The following is a 24,196-nucleotide window of genomic DNA, read 5'->3' as shown; positions in this document are numbered from 1 at the left end:
CTGGGGGGGGCGGGAGGGGAGCGGGGTCCCCGCTGCTGCGGGGGGGACCCCCAAAATCTGGGGATGGGGAGGGGAATGGCGGAGGCGGGCGGGGGGGGGAGGGAGGTAAGGGCACTGCCCACACTTGGGCCCCTCCATCCCGGGGGCAGGCGGTGGGCGGGGCTTCGTGAGGCGCGCGGGCTGGGATTGGCCGGGCGCGCCACGCAGCCCGCTCCGATTGGCCGTTGCCGTGGTTACCGGGGCGAGGCGCGGCCGGCTGCGTGGCCCCCCGGAAGCGGAGCCATGGCGGCGGTGGGCCCCGCCGTGCTGCTGCCGCCGCTGCTGCTGCTGCTGGCGGCGGCGGGCGGCGACGACTCGGACTGGGTGCGGCTGCCCAGCAAGTGCGAGGGTGAGCGGGGACGGGGGGGGCCCGGGGGGCTCCGCGGGCCTGGGCGGGCCCCCCCCCTCCGGTGCGTGATGGGGGGGGGGAGCCGGGGCTGGCGCGGCGGTGCGGCGGTTGTTGCTGAGGAAATAAAGCGCTGCGGCCCTCTGATCGTGTCCTGAGAGACAGTGAGGGGTGGGGTGGCGTGGGGTGCGGTGGGGTGAGGTAAAGCCGGGGTGCTGGCGGGCCCTGCCCTCACACGGCGCCCCCTGAGGTGCCCAGCACCAGGGAGCTGGGAGCTGTCACAGGGCGGGAGGCCTCGGTGCTGCGGGGAGGGGTCGGGATGTGCCGTGGGGCTGCTGGGGTGCACGAGGAGCCCTCCTCATCCTCCTCCTCATCATCCTCCTCCTCCTCAAAGATGAGCCTGTGGGTGGCTGCCAAGTGCAGTTCTGAAGGGACCCCGCAGGTGAAACTCTGCCTCCCGGCCTCCCTGTGGCAACACACTGACGTCGGAGCACTCATTTGGGTCTTCCCCCGGCTTCAGGGCGCCTCAGCAGAACCAGCTGAGACACTGCCGTTTAGTCCTTTGGACACCGATGTGGTGTCTGCTCTGCACACAACAGCTCCGTCCAGCCCGACTCCCGGCACTCATTTCCGAAGCAGTCCTGTTCCCCAGGAGCGGCAAAAGCCACTAACTCGCCTGTGCTTTCCGTCCTGCAGTGTGCAAGTACGTGGCGCTGGAGCTGAAGTCTGCTTTTGAGGAGACCGGCAAGACCAAGGAGGTGATCGACACGAAGTATGGCTTCCTGGACGGGAAGGGCTCTGCCGTCAAGTACACGCAGTCGTAAGTGAGAGCGGGACGGGGGCTCCTGCTGCATTTAGTGCCTGCGGAGCTGGGGCCTTGCCGAGCCTGCAGGTGGGCTGCACAGGCCTAAAATGCACCAGTGCTTGGCAGCGTGGGCAACGCAGCCCGGGGTACATCCCTCCTGCTCCAGAAGGGCTCGGCCCCACACCCTGGCTGTTCCTGGGGAGCAGCACCGAGCCTTTCCCCTCCCTCCTGTCTGCACAGGGACATCCGGCTCATCGAGGTGACGGAGAACATCTGCAAGAGGCTGCTGGATTACAACCTGCACAAGGAGAGGAGCGGCAGCAACAGATTTGCAAAGGTGGGGGTTGCCTTTCACTACCTCGCCTCCCTGCACGCTACTGGGGCACTGAACTGTGGTTTGTTCTTCCTGTCCCCTGGGTCCCTGGCCTGCCATCTGCATGCAAGGCCTTGGAAATTGGGTCCGGGGGGGCTGTCTTTAGGGAGAGGTGGTCATTGTGTGTGCAGGAGGGAGATATGTGCCCTCTTACGTGGCACGTGCCTTCCTGTCGTGTTGGGGATCGGGTGCTAGTTGCAGAGAGGGACTTGCCATCACTTATGCTTTCCCCCAGTGACACCGATGCGGTGTGGCCCCTGATTTCAGCTGTCTTGTGCCCGTCTGCACCCCTGGCAGCACTGTGGGGACAGAGCAGGGGCTGGGCAGGGAGCGTCACCTCACGAGGCGGCTCTCTTCTCCCACAGGGCATGTCGGAAACCTTTGAGACCCTGCACAACCTGGTGCACAAGGGCGTCAAGGTGGTGATGGACATCCCTTACGAGCTGTGGAACGAGACCTCCGCCGAGGTGGCCGACCTCAAAAAGCAGGTACCTGCCCGCCGGGGTCAGCCCGCAGCGGCTGTGCAGGCTGGGGGAGGATCTGCGGGTGCCGGCAGGACCCAGCACGCCGCTCCCACCCCCCGCGTGCTGGGAGCTAGGCTCTCCTCTCTCCGCTAGTGCGACGTGCTGGTGGAGGAGTACGAAGACGTGATCGAGGACTGGTACAGGCACCACCAGACAGAGGATCTCTCCCAGTTTCTCTGTGCTGACCACGTGCTAAAAGGGAAGGACGCGAGTAAGTCTTTGCTGCTCCCAGGGGCGACAGGCATGTGTGGGGTGGAGCGGGGTGGCCCGGTGAGGGTGCGAGGAACCCCGCTTCTCCCTCAGGGCTTTGCTTCTCTCTGCAGGCTGCCTGGCGGAGAAGTGGACCGGCAAGAAGGGCGACTTGGCGAGCATGGGGGAGAAGCCGAGCAAGAAAAAGAGCGGGAAGAAGAAGAAGAAAACCGTGAAGGAGCAGAGTGAGGGCATCGAGAGCCTCCCCGATGCAGGGGCCACCCTGGAGGAGCACGGTGTCCAGGAGGAGGCCCCGCTCCCCCACAGCCCTGCCGACGAACTGTAGGCAGGGGCCGGGAGCCCCGAGGCACGGTGCTCACCCCAAAAGTACTGAAGGGGAAGGGGTTCGCTCCACGCTGCGGGGCCACAGACCCCGGCCAGCCCCGGCACGGACTCACCAGCCCCTGTAGGCTCCAGCGAGCCGGGGCAGGGGGCAGTTGTGGCAGGTTGAGAGGCACGGACTCTGATGTGCAGGATCGAAATGAAACTTTATTAGGCGAGTGTGCTTCTTTATATACCCTAGGTACAGAGGCCGGTAACTTTCCGGTACACGTATTAAAATACATGAGAAAATCAACAAACATACTGTGAGTAGCTTCAACAGGTGCATAACCCAGCTTCCCAACCCAAAACCACCAGGAAAATTGTTAAGCCATCCCCACTCATCGTCCTGCCTGTGTTTACCGACCTTGTCCCTGAGTTTCTGGATGCTTTCATGAATGGACACGGAATGGTCCGAAAAGTTCACACAGCACATCCCGTCGAACTCTTCACATCCGTGACTGTGGGCTAACAGTAAAAAGTCTATTGCTGCGTGATTCTGCGACGTAGCCTGTCTAACCGAGTCCACATCCATCAGTAGATTAGGTAAGGCTAAAGACGTGGCGTTGCCCTGTTTGGCAAGCCAACAGCATAGTTTATTCAGTGCGACTGAAGCTTTTGATGCCACTACTCCTGGTGCAAATAGAGGCCAGAATTATCTCTTTGCTGCTCCAAAATCCCACATCATCCCCGCGGTCCGTCTGGAAAGCACGGGTCGATGGCTTAGCGCGCCGATGGTAATTCAGAATTGTTGACGTATTTGGTGTCAGCAAGGTAAGTCTTCCCAGGCCACAAGGTCTTCCCCTCACGTGTGAGGGCATTCCTCCCCACGTGTGATCTCTGCAGGTAAAGAAGATCCCCGAGGGGAGCGCTAAAGGCACATCGGTGGAGCAGGAGATGTTCGGGCTGGCATAGTTGCACCAGGCTGTGCTATTTCTATATAACGATAGAGAGGAATTAACATTTTGTGCTACAGATTGTTTTTTACCAGTGTGATTAAAATACAAACAACTGTCCATTTTGATTGAACCTAAAAGTTCAAGCTCCTGCGGTTCACGTGGTAGCAGGGGCAAGTAAGCACCCCACCCATCCCAGTTATCAGCACAGTTTCTTACGGTGCTACACAAACCCTGTGCAGTAGGTGGAGGCCAGGTGTCTGCTGGACACCAGGCACATAGAAAAAGGGTTCCCAGGGTAGACAAGGCGAGGCACGTGGCGTCTTGGCCAGTCTTATTTGCTAGTTACCCAAATGTTCTTGGGTTGTGGCGGGATCCACACTCCGTCCACAGGTACTGTCATCGTCAGGACGGCAATGGCTGACGTAATGATGACTGGAGCCATCTCGCTGGGACCCATCTCGGCCCCGCATCTCATTTCGCTGAGCAGAATGTCGGAGTTTATGGCAGTAGGAAGGGCGCTGCGCAGAGACCTTTTGGGCCCGCATAATTTCTGCAGGCCCCGTGGAGCCGAAGCTGCATTCCCCATGAACTTCGGTCAAGCATCGCGGCACCTGGGCATCCGTCGCCAGCGGTCCCCTGGCTCCCGTTGGGATCAGGGTAATGGTATCAGAGAGTGTTACTGGCGCTTCTGCTGGTGCAGGTGTACAAGCTGGGGCTGCCAGTGCCAGGGGTGGCCTGTGTCGGCGCATGTCCTCTTGTTGCGCTGGCTCGGCATTTTTGGGGGGCATTTCCTTTTAAAGTGACCAGTTTCCCCCCAGTAAAAGCGTTTGGAGGATCTGGCGTGGAAAGCCGCAAAAGCCTACATTAAAAGGTTAACCTGATGCGGTTGGGTGTCCACCTTCTGACGCGTCTATCGTGTCCGTAAGTGCAGGATTTCGCGGGGTTTTTAAGATCCGTTGGCAATCCGCAGTAGCATTTTCAACCGCCAGCTGTTCCAACAAAACTTCCCGAGCTGCAGCAAGATCTACTTACCTGTAAAGGGCACCTAGCAGCCGCTCCAGAAATTGCATAAAAGAATCCTGCGGCCCTTGCTTCATGGTGACAGAAGACTGTGTAGGCTTTCCAGCATCTCCACATAACAGATCACGGGCTGGTCAGCCTAGGTTTTCAACTGCTTGTTGGCCCACTAGCCGGCGCCGTTGGCTAGACCGCACCATGAATCGAGTGGCTGTTGGAAGTGTTCATGCTGTAGTCTGACAGTCGTGCGGCGCCAGGACGTGCGTTTCAGACACCGACTGCAAGAAGCTCATGGTGTACGGTCACAGGAGCCCCCGCCTGTCCCCAGGTGTCTGGGTGTGTTGTTTTAGGGTATCAGACATCGTTCGCCATGCTGTGAGCAGCCCACCACTGTTCTGTCACCTCACCTGACTGAGTCCTGGAGTTTAACCCCGATTTGGTGTCAGGTCTCAGGCTTGTAGATTGAACTAGAGTCCATCCCCCACGCAAACAGCATTCTGAGATCTAGGACCGGTATAATTTTCCCATGCTTTTATCAAAATGTTTTCCATTAGAGTTAACACCGTTTTCTGTTCCTGGGATGTTTCGCTCCCCATAGTCCTCGGCTGCTTACCTCCATCCCGCAGAAGGCGATGAGTCGTGCACGAACTCGCCCCCTTTCAGCGACCCAAGTTCGCCACCTGTGAGCGAAGTGCTCCGGGCGCCTTTTGGGGCAGGGGGAGAGGCACAGCCTCCAACGTGCCGGATCGAAATCAGACTTTACTAGGCCACGTGTGCTCTTTGTGCACCCTAGGCACAGAGGCCCGGTAACTTTCCACTTGTGCCCGCAGGAGATTTTTCACGGTGCTTTCCGCAGGACCTCGTGCGTGTCACGCACACCCTCAGCGGTGCTGTTTTCGCACCAGCACTCCCTCACCCCGTACGCCTCCCTTGCTCCTCCTGGCTCTCCCCACGGCTTCCGGCCCCTCGGTTCACCCACAGTTAACCCCCCGCACGCTTCAGCCCCCCCCAGCCGCTGGCAGCCCGGGGACGGAGCCCCCGCCCCGCTCGGCTGCAACGAAGGCGTCGACCCCGACCCCCTCCGCCGCCGCCGGGCCGTGGCGCGCAGCCGGAGGGCGGGAAGAGGGCGGGCGGCGCCGATTGGCCGAGAGGGGCGGCGGGGGGCGTGGCGCGGGAAGGGGCGCGGCAGGGGATTGGCGGGCGGCGGGGGGAGTGCGGGGGGCGTGGCGAAGGAGTGGCGCGCCGGGAGGAGTGGCGCGCCCGGGGGAGTGGCGCGCCGGGAGCGGGGCCGAGGCCGGAGCGGGGCCGGGGCCGGAGCGGGGCCGGGGCCGGAGCGGGGCCGGGGCCGGAGCCGGAGCCGGGGTCGGGGCCGGAGCGGGCGGCGGAGATGGTGGACAGCGTGTACCGGACGCGGTCGCTGGGGGTGGCGGCGGAGGGGCTGCCGGACCAGTACGCGGACGGGCGGGCGGCCCGCGTGTGGCAGCTGTACATCGGGGACACGCGGAGCCGCACGGCCGAGTACCGCAGCTGGCTCCTGGCGCTGCTCCGCCAGCACCGCTGCCGCTCCGTGCTCGACGTGGCCTGCGGCACCGGGTGAGGCACCGCGCACCGGTGAGCTCCCTCCCTCCCCAGCCCCCTCCCCCCGAGCCCTCCTCAGCACCCCTGACAGCCGTGTCCCCAGGGTGGACTCCATCATGCTGCTGGAGGAGGGCTTCCAGGTGACCAGCGTGGACGCCAGCGACAAGATGCTCAAGTACGCGCTGAAGGAGCGCTGGGAGCGGCGCAAGGAGGAGCCCTTCGACCGATGGGGTGCGGGGCTTGCTGGGGCGAGGGGGAGGGGGAAGCTTGCGGGCAGGGGGTGTTGGGGGAGGGGGGGCGCTGCCCTCATACCTTCCCCTGCGCTGCAGTCATCGAGGAGGCCAACTGGCTCACACTGGAGAAGGACCTGGAGAAGCCAGGGGACGGGTTCGACGCCGTCATCTGCCTGGGCAACTCCTTCGCGCACCTGCCTGACTTCAAAGGTGAGGCCAGGGAGGGTTGGGAGGGCTCGGGGAGGGTATCACATACCCACATATACCCCTACACAGAGCCTCCCAGGAGGCTGAGAACTTTCCCTAACTCATGCCACGAGTGGATTACCCGAGGTGGCATTGCTGTGTTGCAGCGTGTCGCCAGGGAACGTGCCCCAGTTCGTGGCACGAGCGGGGCCACCGGGCCCCGGGGGTGCTGGGGCTGCGTGCGTCTGTGTCGCGTCCCTGGCAAGGCTGAAGGCACACCCAGACTCGTGCCACAAGTGGGGCTGTGGGTTCCCTGCGCTGCCCCAGCGAGGCTGAGAACGTGCCTGAGCTCATACCGTGGGTGGGGCTGTGGGTTCCCTGAGCTAAGAGCTGGGGGGGGGGGGGGGGGGGCAGTGATTTGTATGTGGGTGAAATGAGGGGGGTGGTGGTGGTGGTCCTGTGGATACGAGGGCACAGCCCCTGCCTGGGGACGCTGCGGTTCCCTCCCCGCAGGGGACCAGAGCGACCACAAGCTGGCCCTGAGGAACATCGCCAGCATGGTGCGGCCCGGGGGCGTCCTGGTCATCGACCACCGCAACTACGACCATATCCTGGCCACGGGCTGCGCGCCGCCCGGCAAGAACATCTACTACAAGGTGGGCGGCTGCCGGACCCTGCCCTACCCCAGGCCCCTCTGCCCCAACCCCATTCCCTAGCCCCTTCGCCAGGTCCCCGAGGGGCCCGGGGAGCTGGGCTGTGCCTGGTCTGGGGGCAGCCGAGTCCCCGCAGGACACAGCCGGCCTCCTGCGCTCCCCAGAGCGACTTGACCAAGGACATCACCACCTCGGTGCTGCTGGTGAACAACAAGGCCCACATGGTGACCCTGGACTACACTGTGCAGGTCCCCCCGACGGAGGCGGGGGCCTCCCCGGAGCTGAGGTGAGAGGGGGCCGCGAGGGCGGTTCCTGGCCGGCACCGAGCCCCCGGCCTCACCGCCGTTGCCTCCTTGCAGCAAGTTTCGGCTCTCATACTACCCGCACCGGCTGGAGGCCTTCACGGCGCTGCTGAAGGGTGCCTTCCAGGGGAAGTGCCAGCACAGCGTCCTGGGTGACTTCCAGCCCTACACGCCGGGGCAGGCCCACATCCCCTGCTACTTCATCCACGTCGTGAAGAAGACGGCATGAGGGGGCTGCGGAGACGGGACTGTGGTGGTGGAGAGCTCCGAGCAGCTCTGGGGACAAGCAGGGGGCTGGGGACATCGCCGTGAGCTGCCTGGGAGCCCCCTCCTGTTAATTAAGAGCACCTGTGAGAGCTACCGGAGCCCGTGGTCCGTGTGTCCGTGTATGGGGCGAGTCACCTTCTGCTACGGGGGGACCTGGGTGCCCAGGGAAAGGAGTGCCAGACCTTGGGGGGAGTACGGGGGGGGGGGGTCACGGGCGCAGCCTCACCCCCTCTCTCTGCCCCTCGCTGCTGCCAGTCGCCAGGAGGCCCGCGTGGGCTGGCTCCTGGGTGGCTGTGCATCCCCACCGCTGCACGCCTGCTGCAGCACCGCTCGCGGGGGAGGCCAGCAGACACCCTTCTCCCTCGCACCTCCACCCCCCCCTTTTCCTGACGCTGCTCTCAGCCCTGGTCCCTTGGCACGGCTGCAGCACCCTCCTTGCCCGCCCTGGGGAAGAGGTGGTGGCCACATCCAGCAGGGCGTCGCGGTCACGGCCGGCTCTGCCTGAACACGCTCAGGAGCCGGAGCAGCAGCAGCGCTCGAGGCACTCGGCTGGGCTGTCACGCACCAAGTGCCCGCGGCTGCGGGAGGACCAGCCTGTCGGGGAGGAGCGCGCTGGGGTCCTCGCCAGCTGCAGGTGGTGCAGCGATGCAGTTGGAAGCAGTCCTGGGGCAGGCAGCACCAACCCCCCCCAGCAGGGCTGGGGCGCTCATGGCTCCCTGGTTTACCCTGGGACTGCCCCTGAGCTGCGGGAGCAGCTGCAGGGACCCGGCAGCTGACTGACACACACAGCTCCAGTGGGGGATTTATTTGGCACCCTTGGCAAAGGCCAGGAAGCAGCGCACGTGCAGCAGCAGCGCCAGCTGCGGAGCGAGGCGAGACAGGGCCTCGGGGGTGGCTGGTCCAGCTCATGCTCAGCGCAGGCTGGCTTAGGTGGGGCAGCTCGGGGCTGCTCCAGCCAAGGGTTGGGTTGAGTATTTCCAAGGCTGTGACAAGCTTTTCCTGGTATCTGGTGGGAATCGCTCTTGCTGCCACTTGTCCCCAGTGCAGCTCACCCCGGCACCGAGCTCCTCCAGGAAGAACGGGGCTCCCTCTGCAGGCAGCAGCGAGATTTTCCTTCATCTTCTGGGTGCCAGATGCAAGCACCCACAAGGGTGCAAGCCCCACAAGGGTGGGTGGCCCCAGCCATGTGCCTGCACTCCCCGCTGCTCCCTGCCAGACACGGGTTCCCCTCTGGGACACCCAGTCCTCCCAGGGGCTGGCAGGGCCTGTCCCGAGCACAGCGGACAAAGATCTGAGGCCAGGCAGTGCCGCAGTGGAGCAGAAACCTCTATTTATTTACGGAGACCACGTCAAGGCCAGGCCTGCGGCAGCAGCATTGCCCCACGTCCCACAAGTGACTGCCCCCAGCCTGCTGCCAAACTGGGTCGAGTTTTGGCCTCGCTTTCCTGTCCTGAGACACCCCTGAGCTGCCCACAGCCACCAGACTCAGCTTCCCCCCTGCCTGGGGTCACCCTGGCATGTTCCTGGCAGCGCCGTGGTGCTCCTCTACAGCTGAGGGACTGCTACAGAACCCACCACCCAGGGCGGCTGAGCAGAACAGCGCCTGCACACAGAACTGCATGGCCGCTTTTTCAGCCCAGCTCAAAAAAGGGGTCCACCAGCAGGGCGTCTGTTTTTGCCCCAGTTCTCTCGCACCTTCAGCGCATCCTTCCCTTTGTTCCTTCGGGCCCACCTCCGCCGAGCGTTAGCAGGCAGCAAACTTCTGCTGGATGTGTCTGTACCTGAGCAGCTCCTGCTCAGAGACCGATGGCTGCAGCCTCGCGGCAGCCTGCAGGAAGTCCTCCATGGTCAGGATGAGAGCAGAGCTCTCTGTGTCCAGCCCTGCATGAGACAGAGAATGGGAAAAGACTGAGAGCAAGGCGCTAGGGTGGCTGGCGAGATCCAACACCCCTCTCTCCTGCCAAAGGAGGGAAATTGGCCTGGAAAGAAAACCCATGCTTCTCTTTCCCCCCCGGGGCCAAGCACTGGAGGTGGAGATGCTCACACACGTCGAAACTGCCTGCCAGTAACCCGCAGCCTAGCACGCAGAGACAGCCCCAGAGCCACCGAGGCTCTTCTCCCGAAGCCCAGTTACTGCCAGCAGCGGTAACCGCCCTCTCTGCCCCTGAGCGGGGAAGCCACAACACCTGGGATGGGCTGGGGTCGGGCTCCCACCTTCCTCGATCCATTCCACCTTGCGTTTGACAGCGCACATCATGGCGTCCGAGCACAGTGCGTAGATGTCTGCTCCTGTCAGCTGAGCCGGGCATTTTTCTAGGATGCTGCTGAGATTCACCGAAGGATCCAGTTTAAACCTGCCAAGAAATGAAGCCACAGTTGTAAGAGCCACAGGACAAAAATAAAAACAGTCTGGTAGATATGCAGCAGCCAGAGTGACTGGGCAGGAGGAATCAGAGGCCACAGAGTCACACCCCATGTTTAGCAACTTTTGGACTATGCTCTGCACGCTCCAAAAAATCAAAGGGCTTTGTTTGTTTGTTTATGTTTGTTTGGTTATTTTGTTTTTTTAACCACAGTCATTTCGCTTTGAAACATCCCCACAGCAAGGTCCTCTCTCCTGCGAAGCAGGATCAAAGGCAACTTCGAGTTCTCACTCAGGGAAATTAAATGCTCTGCACACCTGGGAACAGCCTGCAGCCAGGGCTGAATAAGAACACGCTTAATTACAGACAGCACGAACCACTGGAACACCAAACCACCCCATCAGAGCCACACGGCAGACAGCAGCGAGCCTCCTACGGCACGAACGAGAGCACAGCACTGGAGGGCACGACTGCCAAGCCGCACGGCGTGAAACGATGCTCACAGCCCGCCCGCGCTCTCACGTCTCCTACCAGCTCATCCTCGAAAGGAGCAGCGATGACAGCTACCCATTACACAAAGTCCCTGCAAAGGCAGATGCAGAGCAGATGCTCTGCTGCTCGCCCAGCTGTTGAGGTGTTAAGTCCACACCCAAACTGCACAGCCTGCTCTTCTGCTTCCAGAGATGCTCTCGGGAGCCCAGAGAAGCCGGAGAAGCAGCCAAACCCTGCTGCTCGGTGACCCCACACAACCAGTGTTTTCTCTGGGAAGACGCACAGAGCACAGGCTGAACAGCACCCCTCAACATCCCAAGACAAGAGGCAGTACGACGAACAGAGCTGCCTTCACCCTCGGTTCTGGAAAGAGCAGCAGATGTGCTTATGGAAGTCTTGCAGAAAGCAAGTGGGAGCTTCCTGCCGTGTTGGTGCACTGCAGCCTCACCACACGGCCAGGATCCTCAGGCAAGGGGTGGCTTGCTCCTAGGAAGGCTGCCACCCGCTGCAAGGCGGTGGAAGGGTGCTGCAAGGGGACAGGGTCACTCACTTCCTGGTGACTGCGCTCAGCACCTGCAGCTGGGACTCCCGGTCTTCATTTATGCCCACATACACCAGCTTGTCAAACCTGTCAGCAGAGAAAAAGAGAAAAGGGACGGTCAAGAAGAGGCCCAGAAACACCTGGCACTGGTGCTCAGCCCCGTGCACCGAAAACTGAGAGGTGGCCCTGGGGCAGCTCCTTCTGCTGTCAAGTCCACGGACAACAGAAGACTCTGAGGGTGGCACAGATGCTGGAGGTCAAGGCTGCTCTTCAGAGGGACCTTGGCAGGCTGGAGAAATGGTCTGACAGGAACCACACGGGGTCCAGCAAGGGCAGATACAAAGCCCTGCCCCAGGATGGGCAAACTGCAGGCACGAGGACAGGCTGGGAGGCAGCTCTCCAGAAAAGACCCTGGGAGACCAAGTCCTACCGCCAGTTTGGTGCCACGGCAGGACTCCTACTGCCTTGCTCTGCTGCTGGGGCAATAACCAGAGTAGGGGGGAACGTAACGAGCACGGTATCTTGTGCCGCTGCTCCAGCTATAGGCTCTGGCCTCGTGTCAGCTGCCTGTCTTCCCCAGAAGCCAGGGCAGGCTTTAGGAAGAGTCCCTGTGGGGGGAACATGGCAGAGACCCAGCTCAGCTCATCACCAGCTGAGGTGCTCTACAGCCCTGCCCTGAAGCGAGGCAGGTAGGAGGCGACGCACCTGCCCGGCCGGAGCAGCGCTGGGTCCAGGAGGTCAGGCCTGTTCGTGGCTCCAATGACAAACATCTCTCGGCTGGAATGAAGGCCGTCGAGCTCAGCCAGGAGCTGCGAGACAACTCTGCAGGGAGCAAGACGGGACATTCACAACTGGGCCCTGAAAGGAGGAACAGGCGAGGCCACTAAGGGTCCACGTCCTGGGCTTCGGCTCCTACTTCCCTTCCCTGGAACAGCCCGGACACAGCCGCCCAGACCTCTCTGGGCACAGCCAGCGATTGCATGGGCTCATTGCAAAGTCAGCACAAACCCCTGGTACCAAAACAGCCCTTCATACTTGTGCTTGGCTCTGACCCCTTCCAGGCTGTCTGCACGTGCTTACAACTTGCTATCAGACGCTGGCAACACGGACCAAACATAGGCAGGCACGCATGGCTAGGGATCAGATTCCCCACACAGACGTGCTGGTCAATCCCAACTCTCCCTGCTATGCGGTGCTGCCCAGCAAGTTCAGCCGCAAGACTGCCCCGTCAGTCAGTGCTGGGGACGCCCCGGTGGGCCTGCGATGCTGCCGGCCAGTCCTCAGGGCAGCGAACAGCACACGGTGCAGATCTAGTTCTGCAAACCACGGGGCTCGAGGACGTCTGGCAGCAGAGAACTTCAGCGCTGCACAGGCCGCCCGGCGTGAGGAAACCTCAACCGGTTTCTGGCGTTGCCTGAGCCAACCAACACAAACCATACCCAGCCCCTTCCAGAGCTGTTGGCCTGTGTATGTGAAGATGGGCGCTGTGGGCACATGGTGGCACTGCAAAACTCTGCACAACCCCTCACGGATGGAGAGAAGACTGGAGAGGGACTATCAGCTCAGGATAAGAGCCCTGGGGGAAGTCACCCTGTTTCTGCGTATCGCCAAGCTGTACGTGCTTTGCTTCTATCAGAGGCAGCTGAAAGGTTTCCCACCGCAAGGCAGGGGTGTGAAGGATGGCCTTGGAAGAGGCCAAAGGGAACAGTTGGCAGCCACAGAAGCAGTTGGAGGAGGCTCAGTTTTAACCAAATGTTTGCACAACAAGCTTGGGCAATCAGGAATCTGCTGCAATGCAAACAGCAGTACTACGAGCCTGAGAGGGGAGACAGGCCATGCAGAGGGTTTGAAGGGAGCAGGAAGGGAAAAGGGAGATAAAGAGCTGGGATGGACTCTGCCTTGCCGCGCCATCCCGTGCACCCCTAGCTGAGGCAGGCATGCCCGCTCTGCCAAGGACACGCTACGCTCACTCACCTGTCCATGACACCCCCCGAGTCTCCGCTCCGCCCACGATTTGGGGCCAGGGAATCCAGTTCGTCAAAGAAGATGATGCAGGGAGCAGCTGCCCGGGCTCTGGCAAACACTGGGAGGAGACACAAGAGCACACGAGATGAGAAAGCAGGAGGAGCAACCGACGGACCCCGAGTGGAGTCACCAGCAGAGAAGAGCTGAAGAGCTGTGGATGGAAGTGAGCTGCCTGCTGCCTCACCACCGCTCTCTACTCCAGCCAGAAGGGCTCAGAGAGAGCCAGACTGGCTGTAAGAGACTGCTGGATATATGCCCTTGCTGCCTGCTGTGGATGGGAGTTTGGAAAAGCGGTTTAAGCCCTCCCACCTTCCCTCCGGCACCACAGAGCAGCCCCTCTTGCCACACGCAGGCTCAGGACGCTTCCGCTCACCGTTGCGCACGTTCTCCTCGCTCTGCCCCACGTACATGTTGATGAGCTCTGGCCCCTTCACGCTGCAGGGGGAGAAGGGAGCTGGTTAGAGCATGGCCAGCCACCGCTAGGAGAAAGTCAGTCCTCCCGCACGGCTCTTCACCTAAGGAAGGTCATGGTGCACGTGGTTGCCACAGCTTTTGCCAGCAAGGTCTTCCCTGTCCCAGGAGGCCCGTACAGCAGTAGACCAGAGCGGCACAGACCCAGCGACAGCAGTTCTGGGTGCTCCAGGGGCAACTGGATTGTGTCCAGGATCTCCTTCTTCACCTCATGGAGCCCACCAACATCCTGCCAGGACACGGAGGGGATCTGCACGAGAGGGAGAGTCCCTGTCAGCACTTCTTCCTGAGCCTGCCCGTTCAGCCCTTGCTCCAGTCGTCAGCCTCTCGTGCTGCGGGGCAGCGTGTCAGCCCCTCACCACACTGCCCAGCCACGTGAGATCCCCTAGGGGCACATGGGGGAAGGCTGAAAAAAGGAAAAATGGACCTAGCAACTTGTGTTTAGGGCACTTTGTTCCCCACGGTGCTGAGACTGAGCAAGGGCTTCACAACAGAGTGACAAAACCTGGGCTACTGAGACCTCTGTCGCGTGAGGGAGGATGTGAAAGACAGACATCCTGGAGGACACCACAAAAAAACTAGCTGCTTTTGAAAAGGAAAATGCAGGAACAAAATCCATGGGTTTACAAGTAGGTAGGGATGGGGCCAGCTGCAAGCATGCAAGGGAGGATTGCTAAGCGAGGAAAGACAGCAAACTTGAGAGGGGGGAGCCATGCCACTTGTATTATTTTATGGTAAAAGAACCTTGGAGGAGGAGGAGGGTGCTCTGTGCAAAGCCTTTGAAATCGCAGGCACGCCAGAGCCTGGGTGACAGATCCCCCCGAGCCAGAGCAGCTCTCGTGGGAACACACAGAGAAAACAAAGCCCCAGCACACTTCCCCCAGCTGCTGGCTGGGTGGTGAACAGGTGCCAGCACAAACGGGGAGTTTAAAAATAGGCCAAAGCTAAATTCTTTCCCCCTCCTTTGGCTCCCTCCCCTCTTTCAGCTCTCCTTCCTTTGCTACTCGAGATGATGTTATCACGCTTTTACTCCAGCTGTCCAGCAACTCCGCCGGAAAATCAGGTCTGACAAGATAAGGATTTCTAGAAAAAAAAACCTTCTAAAGCAAGAGATCGCAGGCACTCTTCCTTCACTGCTGATGAACAGAAGAGCTGCCTTCTCCCCCACACTCCTGCTTATGCTGCCTCTCCCTAGAAAAAGCTCTGCAGACATCAGCACAAGAGCTGGAACGCTGCAAGGTTGTTTTCAAAGGAGAACATTGTAACTGCAGGACACGCCGGAGATGCTGCTAGCAACTGAAGTTTGAAATCGTTTTTTAATCAGAGGCTCAAGCTGGTATCCCATTAACTGCAAGGAAAAACGTGTGACTAACCAGAAACAGTAATCACGGAATTGAGAGTTACGTACGTTGAAAATATCCGTGCCTGCTAATGGGCTTTTTGAACCCTAGCCAGTAACTAAGAAATCGATAAAGGATTGCAAAATACAAGCAGAATTAGCTTCCATTCACACAGCTCGCTGCCGAGCATGCTCTGTGGTTAGTATTTGTCTTAGAGTGAACTTGGTAAACACACCTCAAAGCAGAGCTCGTTTGGCTAATTCATTAATTTATTCGATACCGAACAGCCCCAGAGCGGCTCCCAGCTGACAAGAGCAGCAAGGCGATACCTTGCTCAGGCAGGACTGCAAACGGGCAGCCGGGGAAGGTGCCGGAACAACTGCTCTGAGGACTGTTTCCAGCCCTGCGCTGAGCGCAGTCATTTGCAGGTGGGGGCGGGGAGAAGAGGCTCTGATCGTCGTGCTTGGCCCTGACACCGCGCTGCCCAGCAGAAGCGGTCACCCCAAATGCTGTTTCCCTGGTCACGAGCCACCGGAGGCAGGGCATGCCCCTCCCAAGAAGCTGACCCTGCTGGTTTTCTCTCACCCCCCACGGCCCTCTCCCTGAAGGATCCCCGACTTTTCAAACTGCCCCGCTCTCAGAAAAGCCTGTGCCAGCTCGAGCCATGATCAAGGCCATGGATCAAGTTTAAAGCTTCTCACACGAGGGGAAATTCCCTCTCCGGCTTGTGCCACAGGCTCTCTGTTCCTGTATGCCAGGCAGCTGGAGAGACCTCAGCGAGGCAGCAGCCTCTTGAGAGGCTGAGCGGTGCAGCCTGGCACCCCTACTGATGAAGCAGTCTCCAGTTAGAGCTGCAAGGGCTTCCCCGAGCAAATCCAAAGCCAACAGGGTCCAAAAAACACACCTGGACTGTTTTTCATGGCTTGGGGAGTATGTGGAATGAGACAGCAGGAAGCAACATGCTCGGGCACAGCACGGGTCTGGCAAAGTCTGTGAGAAGTATCTCGAGCCACAGAGAGAGAATCTTTAGGGAAACAATCCCCCTCCTCTGCCCCAGCATCCTACCTTTGGGGCTCCCACTGCCTGCGAATGGGCGTCGTGCAGCTGGTCCAGAGCAACGCTGAAATCCTCCTCAAGCACCGGGAAGCCAGCAGTGCAAAAATCTCTCTCCACTTCCTCACTCAGTCCCCCTGGGAAACTGGCAAGGAAAGAGAAGGGAAGGGCTCAGGCACTGCCCCGCTCCCAGCACGGCCAGGCCCGCTGCACCCCCACCCTCCCCGCCTCCTGCCACATTGCCCGGGCTACCTCGAGGCCTGGATGCGGGTACAAGCAGCCCGGCTGCTGTGGGACAGCAAGGCACAGAAATCCCCCAGCACAAAACCCTGTGAACGCGGAAACAAACAGCATCAGTTCAGTCCCTGACCACAGCTCCAGCCAGGCCATACAAGGTGTATGGGGAAAGAGTCCTTGCAGAGTTGTACTCTGAGCTTCTGTGCTTTGACTAAAGGCTCTAGTTTGTCTTGTTTTTGTTTTTTCCTTTCCATTTTTCAAATCGCCTTCTAGCAGAGCAGAGCATCAACCAGCCCTCTGCAAAAAGCGTAGGGTCCTTAGGCACTAGAAATCCGCTCTTAAAACTGACGTCTGAGGACCAGGGTTAACCACTGAAGATACTGACTGGGCTACGGGAGTTGTCCCTTTCCTCCACGGCCAGACATGGGAGGCTGGCCCAGCGCCCCCGTCCTGCCATATCACAGGGCTGCCCCTTGCCGCGTGTCGCTGTGGTTTCACTCACTGCAGTCCTGCGGGCCAGCTTGGCTAGGTTCACTTCTTTGCCCAGAGGAAGACTGGCAGTCAGCACGCTCAGCATCGACCTCCTCTGCTCCTCGGAAAGGGCTTCGATTTTCACCTCATGAAGGAAAGCAGTCTGCACGTCTGCAGGAACATCCTGGGGTCTGCAGGTTGTCCCGATCACCAGGACAGGGTGGCTGTTGAGAAAGGGGGGCAGGGAACGGCTGCAGTTTTGTGGAAACCTCCCTCTCCCCACTGCTAACACCTCCGCCCCTCAAGTGACATCTCATCTCTTCACCTGGTGTCTCCCTCCCTGCTCCCTGGTACTTGTCACCTGCCGCAGGATTCTCCCGGGGTCTAGCTCTGCAATCCCAGCGGAACAGCTCCGCAGACCCTGCGACCCTTGGCATACCTCACACCTATGCCAGCTTTGCTCATCTGAATAAACTCAGAAGCCAGCCCAAGCTTGGACAATAAGGCCCCCTGATCTCCCCAGCCACTAAGAGCAAGGGCCCAGTGAGGTAAACAAAGTAAATCAGGGAGAATCTCCACTGGATTAACAACAAAACTGGGCACGCTAGCAACGAAAGCCTCGATGCAACAGCGGCTGCAGCCCTAGGCAGAAGCAAACAATCGTCCTGGGCGCCCAACAAGGTCCATACCTCAGTGCTGGGTCTCTATCCAGAAGCAGCTGGCGCAGAGTAGCGATGACCCTGGCGTCCTCTCCCAGCATGTCCCGGTCCCTGCCCAGCAGCTCTATGTCCTTCAGCAGAAGCACGCAGGGACGGTACTGCTGGGCCTGGGCGAAGGCCATCTGTATTTTCTCCTCTGCGGCTCCACTGGTGTCACCGCACAAACTAACGCAATCGACCTGCAAGACAGGCCACACAACGCACGGACTGCAGGGGCTGCTACGTGGACAGCTCGGGGACTGGGAGCAACGCTCACTTCCACGGAGCCTGCCGTGGGCAATCCGCAGCTGAAAGGGGTCTTAGGATTATCTGACATGCAGAAATGGCGGTTTCCTGCTTCTCCGCAGGAGGACAGGGGAGCAGGAGGGTCTTGTCTGAAAGGGCTGAGGACAAGGGACTGGAGAAGTCAGTGGAGGAGATGTCACGGCTCAGCCAACCTATGCTGGAAGGGATGGGAGAGCTGTGGAAGAGAACAAGACAGGGAGAACAAGGTGCCTCAAAGGAACAGAGCGAAGAGCAGAGGGAAAGGCTCGGGGCACTATTCAGCTCAGTGCCACCCAGGCTCAGAGTGCAAGAGGGAGGTAGAAGGTAAGAGGAGGAAAAAAAAGTTATGGGTGGCTGGAAACCTAGACACTGTTTACTAAGCAAACACTGCATGAAGTCATCCAAAAAGGAGAGGCTGCTGGTGAGCCCTTGAACAGCAGCTTGAACACTGCTGGAAACACACACTGCTGCCTCCTGGTGCTGAGAGGTTTTACACAGAGAGAAGAGGAAATCCACTGGTTGTTCTGCGGGGTTGCCAGAAGTCTCCAGATACGGCTGCTACACACTGAGAAGCCGGAGGTTTAGCAGCGGATCCGTGACAAAGACTCCCTACAGGACATATTGCTTGGAACAAGAGACGGTGCTGGGCAACGGCCAGGGCTTTATCTGCCTCCCCCACTGACCCACTGTTATGCATTTACTCTCTTAACCGTTCTTCTCTATCTAAGCAGTGACACGATGTAACAGGACCCAACTTCTAAGCAAAAGAAGAAAACCCAAATATCCAAAATGCTTGGCTTGTTTTCTGTGAATTTAACAAGACCCACGCAAAAGGAGTAAGCTTATGTTTTCCTTCCACAAAAAGGAACCTTCGAGCTCTCTTCTACTCTAGCTTTCTTCTTCTTCCAAGTCCTTTTAGAGTTTGTGAAGCTCTTAGAAAAGTCAGCCTGCAACTTCCAAACTCCTTGCAAACATAAATCTATAGATTCAAGGAGATTAAAGAATTTGAGGAATACATCCGGACTCTCAGAGCGAACAAAAGAAGCGCACAGAAGGAAAAACAGCATTTTTAACAAGCCAGTGAAGACTCTGTTTGTGTTCAGAACCTCAAGTGCTGTTCAGAGACATGGGCTAGACCTCATTTTGGCCATAAAGCTTACCCAGTGTAGCTGCAGCTGTGAAAACGTAACAATGGCTGTACTGGCTCAGACCAAGAGTCCACTTAGCCCACTGTCTTGTCGCCATGCATGGCCACAAGTGGCTGTTTAAGAAAGAATAAGATCAGCGTAAGCATTTATAGCCCTCTGCCCTCAGTCCTCTTCCGAGCAACTACCATTCTCTGGGGATTTTCCCAGTCAAACGTGATTTCACGATAAAAGTAAGACGCAGTAGATTTCTCCTCCAAATACTCTTACCTACCACAAAGAACCATCTCCTTCAGCTTGCCCATAACCTGCCTCCCACTGCTTTCACCTGTCGGCACCAAGCATCGTCCTGGCACAGAGAGAGAAATCAAACACTTTCCACTCTGTGCTGACCACTCAAGATCTTGCAAAACTCTACCAAACTCTCCCTGAGTACTCTCTTCCAAGCTGAAGAGCCTGTTCAGCTGTTTGCTGCACAGAAACTGTTCTAGACCCCTGATCTTCTTCACTGTCCTCCTCTGAATTTTTCTAGTTCAGCTTTATGCTTTTGATATGGGGAGACCAGAACTGTGGATGATATTAGAGCTGTGGCAAGACACGGATCTGTGCAGCAGCAGCACCAACTCTCCAGTTTATTTCCTGAAGTATGATCTGATTTTTGACGTGTGAGAGCAAAGCTGAAGTTTTCATGAAGCCACTGACATAGAACAAAAGTATTGATCCTGACTGGTGACAGTCAGCTTGAAATCCAACACGTTTCGTGTAAAGTGTTGTTGTTTTCCAGTAAATTTTATCCGGCATTTTACTGCTCAGTCACTTCGTCTCATTAAACCTCTCCTCTAGTCCAAGGACAGTCTGTCCATCTGTCTCCTCGTACCTTTAATAGTTTTGTTATGAGGAACCATCAGATCTCAATTCATCCTCTTTCCCACATCATTTCGCAATATGCTGAACAGCACAGCTCCCAGTCCAGATACCTGCAGAGCTCCCCTGCTGACTGTGAAGACTCACCAGCTATCATCAGCTAAGCCCCATCAGACCATCATGTCCCAAACCTTTAACCAGCATTATATCCAAGCCAGGATCTTCACTCGCATCTCACCGCCACGCAGTTTCCCAAACAGCCTTTTCAAATCCCAAGCAGACCGTATCAGTCTAGTTCCCCTCACCACATGCTTGATGCAACACCTTCAAGTAACCTTCCGAAGGCTCGCTGGACAGGACTTGGCTCTGCAGGAACTACAGGGATTCTTTCCCAGTAGCTCACACTCATCCTAGTCTTTGCTAATGCCATCCTTCACTCTAACCTCACAGTTCTGTGTCCTTTGAAGGATGTTTCTTGTTTCCGGTGAATGCCCTTTCCCTGCTGTTCATCTGCTCTGGCTTCAATTTGCTTTTCCCAAGCCCATCCCTGTATGTTTTATGCAGTCGCCCTGTGTTACAGCACGCTGCCCTTCATTTGCTTCCATAGTAGATGTAAGGACTCCCTTACCTCAGCCAACTCTCTTTTTCTAAACAAACCCCATTTTGAGGCCATTCCCCTTTCCAAAGCCAAGCACAGCTATGGAAGACGTGGGGGCTTTTTTGCTCTCGTGAATGGATTCTTGGTGAATGGAAGGAAGCACACTTACAGCGCAGCTCTTCTAAAGGCAGTGAGATTTTGAAGCAGATCAGGCACATGCATTGCTATCAAACCACCGGCCACCTTTCTTTTGTAGGACTCCTGCCCAGCTGGGGAAGATCTCAGTGTTATCTCTGCTTCACCCTGCAACACGCCTTTTGTCAGGGACAACCGAAAACACCCGGTGCCACTGCAGTTCCTGCCCTCATCACCTCCTTAGCTTCTCTCAGTGTGTTCAGCTGGTGCCGCCCTCTGGGGTACGGTTCCAGCTCAATCCCCTACCGATGATGTGAAATCCCCTAAAACACTACTGTGTGCTGTGGTACCTGTAAAGTCAGTCAGACTCACCAAAATAACAGTTACTAAAGAAAGGTACAAAGGCAACCTCTGGGCCAAGAATCATAGAATCGTCAACCAGCCACAGGAGGAATTACCTTGAAGAGGTGGAGGTTGAGGCAGCTACACACAGCTCTGACAGCCATCACCTTCCCGCTGCCGCTTGGTCCTGAGAGGAGGACGCTGCCCACCCTGCTCAGCGTGGTTGCCCTGTAACACAGAGGCAGTTCTCCCAGTGACTGGGGAGCAGGGCCCCAGCTCTCCCGAGGCGTGACGGAAGGGAATTTAACTCACTGACTGTTCAGGTGAGGCCGAAGCGCATCGCAGAGGTCCTTCACAACATCAGAAAGTCCGGCAGGAGACAAACTGCTCCAGAACTCGTGACTGTTATAGGCTGGGGCAGACGGGACAGCACTGTTTGTTGAGCCCACCTGTGAGGAAAACAGCACTCTGTAGAACAGCGGCTGAGAAAAGACAGCTACCAAGTGACACTCTGTCCTGAAACGCCATTCTGCAAAAGCAGGGGAAGCACAAGCTTCCACAGGCACATCTGGCATCCATAGTGCACCCTCAGGCTCAGTACACCCTCCCTGCCCTCCTCTAACATCTTACCAGATACAAAGAGGTGTTCTGCGTGTCCGCCAGGTAACCCTCGGACTGCTCGCCTTCCACCATGCCTAAAATCTTCCTCACTTTGAAGTAAAGCTCTGGCCACCTAAAGGAAAAACAGGCAGTCTGAGTCGTGGAGCCAAGATCTTGAAGACAAGAACATCCATCAGCTGGGAGCCAACTGAGAGGCAAGGGTAGGCAGAGAGACCCTTGCTCCCTGGCTGGCTGGCTAGGCAGACCAACAGGACTGTCAACAGCTACAGCTTCTCCTGGTGGCTTCAGCCCACGGGTGCTGCTGTACTAACTTCTAACTTCTCATTTTGCCTTCTTCTCAGAAAGAGCAGTCAGGCATTGGCAGTCGGGCACTGGGACGGGTTGCCCAGGGAAATAAGTGGTGGAGTCACCGTCCCTGGGGGTGTTCAAGGAAAGGCTGGACGTGGTGCTTGGGGACATGGTTTAGTGGGTGACAGTGGTGGTAGGTGAACGGTTGGACCAGATGGTCTTAGAGGTCTTTTCCAACCTTAAAAAAAATCAGTGATAATCCAAAAAAAACTTTTCCTTCCTCCCCTAAAATAAGAGGCAGAAAAACCGTCAGCTCCAGAGACAGATGAGAAGGGAATCTACTGTCTTGTTTCAAGAGAACCAGGAGTGGAGAAGTACCTTTTCTCTTTAGTATCTATGTGATAGCACCATAGTTTACTGCCACCTACCTAAGGAATTTGTCTGCATTTACATCTAAAAACTCAGCATGCCCAAATGTTGGAACACACAGGATGTCTCCCTCCTGGACAAGCCTACAGGAAACAACAAAACACAGCTTCAACACTGAAAAACAGTAAGTTCTTCTTGCATGCCCTCCCCATACCACATCTGTTTTTTACAGAAAAGAATGTAGCTACTTGCACCAATTCATTCCTTTCTTGTACTCTAAAACCGTAAATAACCACCTAAAGATTTAGCACGCATGGGATGAGAGTAGCTGCAACCAGGCTACTAAAGGGAAGATACAGAAGATGAACACTATCAAAGAGTATCACTTCCCGACAAAGTCACCTTCTTGCGCCTGGCTAATTGCAACAGCAGAAAGCCTCATAACGAGGCTCCTGAAAAGGCTTGGGGGCAGGTTTCACAAGCGAAGACTGCAGCGCGTCCAGCTTCCCCGTCACTGATCTCCACTCAAAGCTGAAAACTGGGTTTATGGACACGCCCCAGAAGGGAGGTTTGCGGGCAGTACTTGGGAGCCTTCACCACTGGATGGTAAATTACAAGGAAGGAGATTTGAGGGTGACTTTTGAGGGACAGGACAAGAGATACTGCTTGGAATTGAACCTGTGTGAACTCATGGGGAGCACATGTTGCAAACAGACATTTAGGAAATACTCCGCGTAAGCATTCTGCTATTGGTTACGCGTGTAATCAACACGTATTGGATCAGGATGCCACAAACATGCAGCGAGGGTGCAGCTCGCAAGCAAGGCCCCCCAGGAACAGAAACGTGTGGCTTTTCTGCGTGGCTCACCGGGGCGTTTCAAAGTGCTTGTAGAGAATACGGTCATAGACTCCTCTGACACTGTAGGCTGGCGAGCAGACGATCTCTACATACAGTTCCTTGGCAAAGGGCGGCACGGACAGCAAGGACCGGCTTCCTTTCCCCTCCGCAGCCCCCGCCTTTCCTTCGTACCTCTGTGGTGGGACGAGGTGCACCGTGAGCCACCCCGGGCTCCCTCCTCTGCTGCCCCCCAGCCCACCACCCGCTCCCCGCGGCACTCACCTGCAGACAGAGGAGCTCACCGCCGGCAGGGTCGCAGCCCAGGTTGAAGGCGAGGGCTGGCGCCAGCAGCGCGGTGCCATCGGGGGGCTTTCTGCGGGCGGCCCGCGGGTACTCCCAGGCGGGGGGGCGAGCCAGCAGCGCCGCCAGGTGCTGCCGGGCCTCCCCCTCTGCTCGCACCCGCACCCACTCCCCGTGGAACAGCCCCAGGGCCAGCAGCCCGCGCCGGCTCACCCACACCTCCGCCCCGCCGCCGGCCCCGCCACCGGGGGGCGCAGCCCTCAGCCGCGGCCCCTCGGCAGCCCGGGGGCCGGCGGCGAAGCGGGAGACGAGGGGCGGCGCTGCGGGGCGACGCCAGGAGGCGCCGCCAGCACCGGGAGGCGGCGGCGGGGGGGGGGCCGCGAGCGCTACGCGGGTGCCGCTGCCCAGCAGCCCCTGCAGCGCCGGCCGCGCCTCCAGCACCAGCGGGCCCGGCCCGGGGCCGGCTCCCGGCAAGGCCTCGCCCCTCCTCGCCAGCACCGCGCCCCCCGCCGGCCTCCCCCCTCCCCCCCGCCCCCCCCGCCGCCGCCGCCAGCAGCACCCAGGCGAGCGGCGGGGGGCGGCGCAGCGGCCACACGGCCACCCTGCGGCCCGCCGCCAGCCCCAGGCGGCGCAGCAGCGCCCCGCGGAGCCACAGCTCGGCCCCGCGGCGGCCCGCCGCCTCCAGCGCCACGGCGCTCAGCAGCACGGCCTGCGCCCCGCCGCGCCCCGCCGGCCGCACCGCCAGCACCAGCCCTCCCCCGCCGCCTCCGCCGCCGCTCCCCCCGCCGGCCCGGCCCCGCAGCGCCGCGCACAGCGGCTCCGGGGCCAGCAGCAGCGCCGTCACCGGCGCCAGCTCGGCCGGAGGGGCGTCCAGCGGCCGCAGCACCGCCACCGCCATGGGCGCCGCCACGACACCATAGAGACGGGA

General features: G+C 58.8%; 3 protein-coding genes across 3 annotated transcripts; 2 read left to right on the top strand and 1 right to left on the bottom strand.

The window, feature by feature from the left end:
• Window positions 1-226: 226 nt before the first annotated feature.
• Window positions 227-3,673, top strand: CNPY3 (canopy FGF signaling regulator 3). Its single transcript, XM_066993521.1, has 6 exons — window positions 227-388; window positions 1,082-1,205; window positions 1,431-1,527; window positions 1,929-2,051; window positions 2,181-2,298; window positions 2,411-3,673. Exons 1-6 carry the CDS (start codon window positions 283-285, stop codon window positions 2,620-2,622), a joined length of 780 nt encoding a protein of 259 aa, XP_066849622.1. The 5' UTR covers window positions 227-282; the 3' UTR covers window positions 2,623-3,673.
• A 2,182-nt stretch (window positions 3,674-5,855) lies between these two features.
• GNMT (glycine N-methyltransferase) lies at window positions 5,856-7,890 on the top strand. Its single transcript, XM_066993522.1, has 6 exons — window positions 5,856-6,166; window positions 6,255-6,382; window positions 6,481-6,594; window positions 7,084-7,226; window positions 7,388-7,509; window positions 7,583-7,890. The coding sequence occupies exons 1-6, from the start codon at window positions 5,961-5,963 to the stop codon at window positions 7,752-7,754; spliced, it is 885 nt and encodes a 294-aa protein (XP_066849623.1). The 5' UTR covers window positions 5,856-5,960; the 3' UTR covers window positions 7,755-7,890.
• A 1,210-nt stretch (window positions 7,891-9,100) lies between these two features.
• PEX6 (peroxisomal biogenesis factor 6) lies at window positions 9,101-24,196 on the bottom strand. Its single transcript, XM_066993520.1, is given in 18 exon segments — window positions 9,101-9,673; window positions 10,007-10,146; window positions 11,198-11,275; window positions 11,894-12,010; window positions 13,163-13,271; window positions 13,587-13,648; window positions 13,729-13,934; window positions 16,090-16,222; window positions 16,330-16,406; window positions 16,817-17,009; window positions 17,475-17,683; window positions 20,969-21,080; window positions 21,165-21,301; window positions 21,483-21,585; window positions 22,190-22,273; window positions 22,999-23,162; window positions 23,251-23,799; window positions 23,801-24,196. Coding segments are annotated over 18 exon segments (2,976 nt in total). The 5' UTR covers window positions 24,167-24,196; the 3' UTR covers window positions 9,101-9,536.

The sequence above is a fragment of the Anser cygnoides genome, chromosome 3, assembly GCF_040182565.1.
Source record: "Anser cygnoides isolate HZ-2024a breed goose chromosome 3, Taihu_goose_T2T_genome, whole genome shotgun sequence".
NCBI lineage: Eukaryota > Metazoa > Chordata > Aves > Anseriformes > Anatidae > Anser > Anser cygnoides.
The sequence above is the reverse complement of the archived record's forward strand: the minus strand, read 5'-3'. Positions and strand labels throughout refer to the sequence as shown.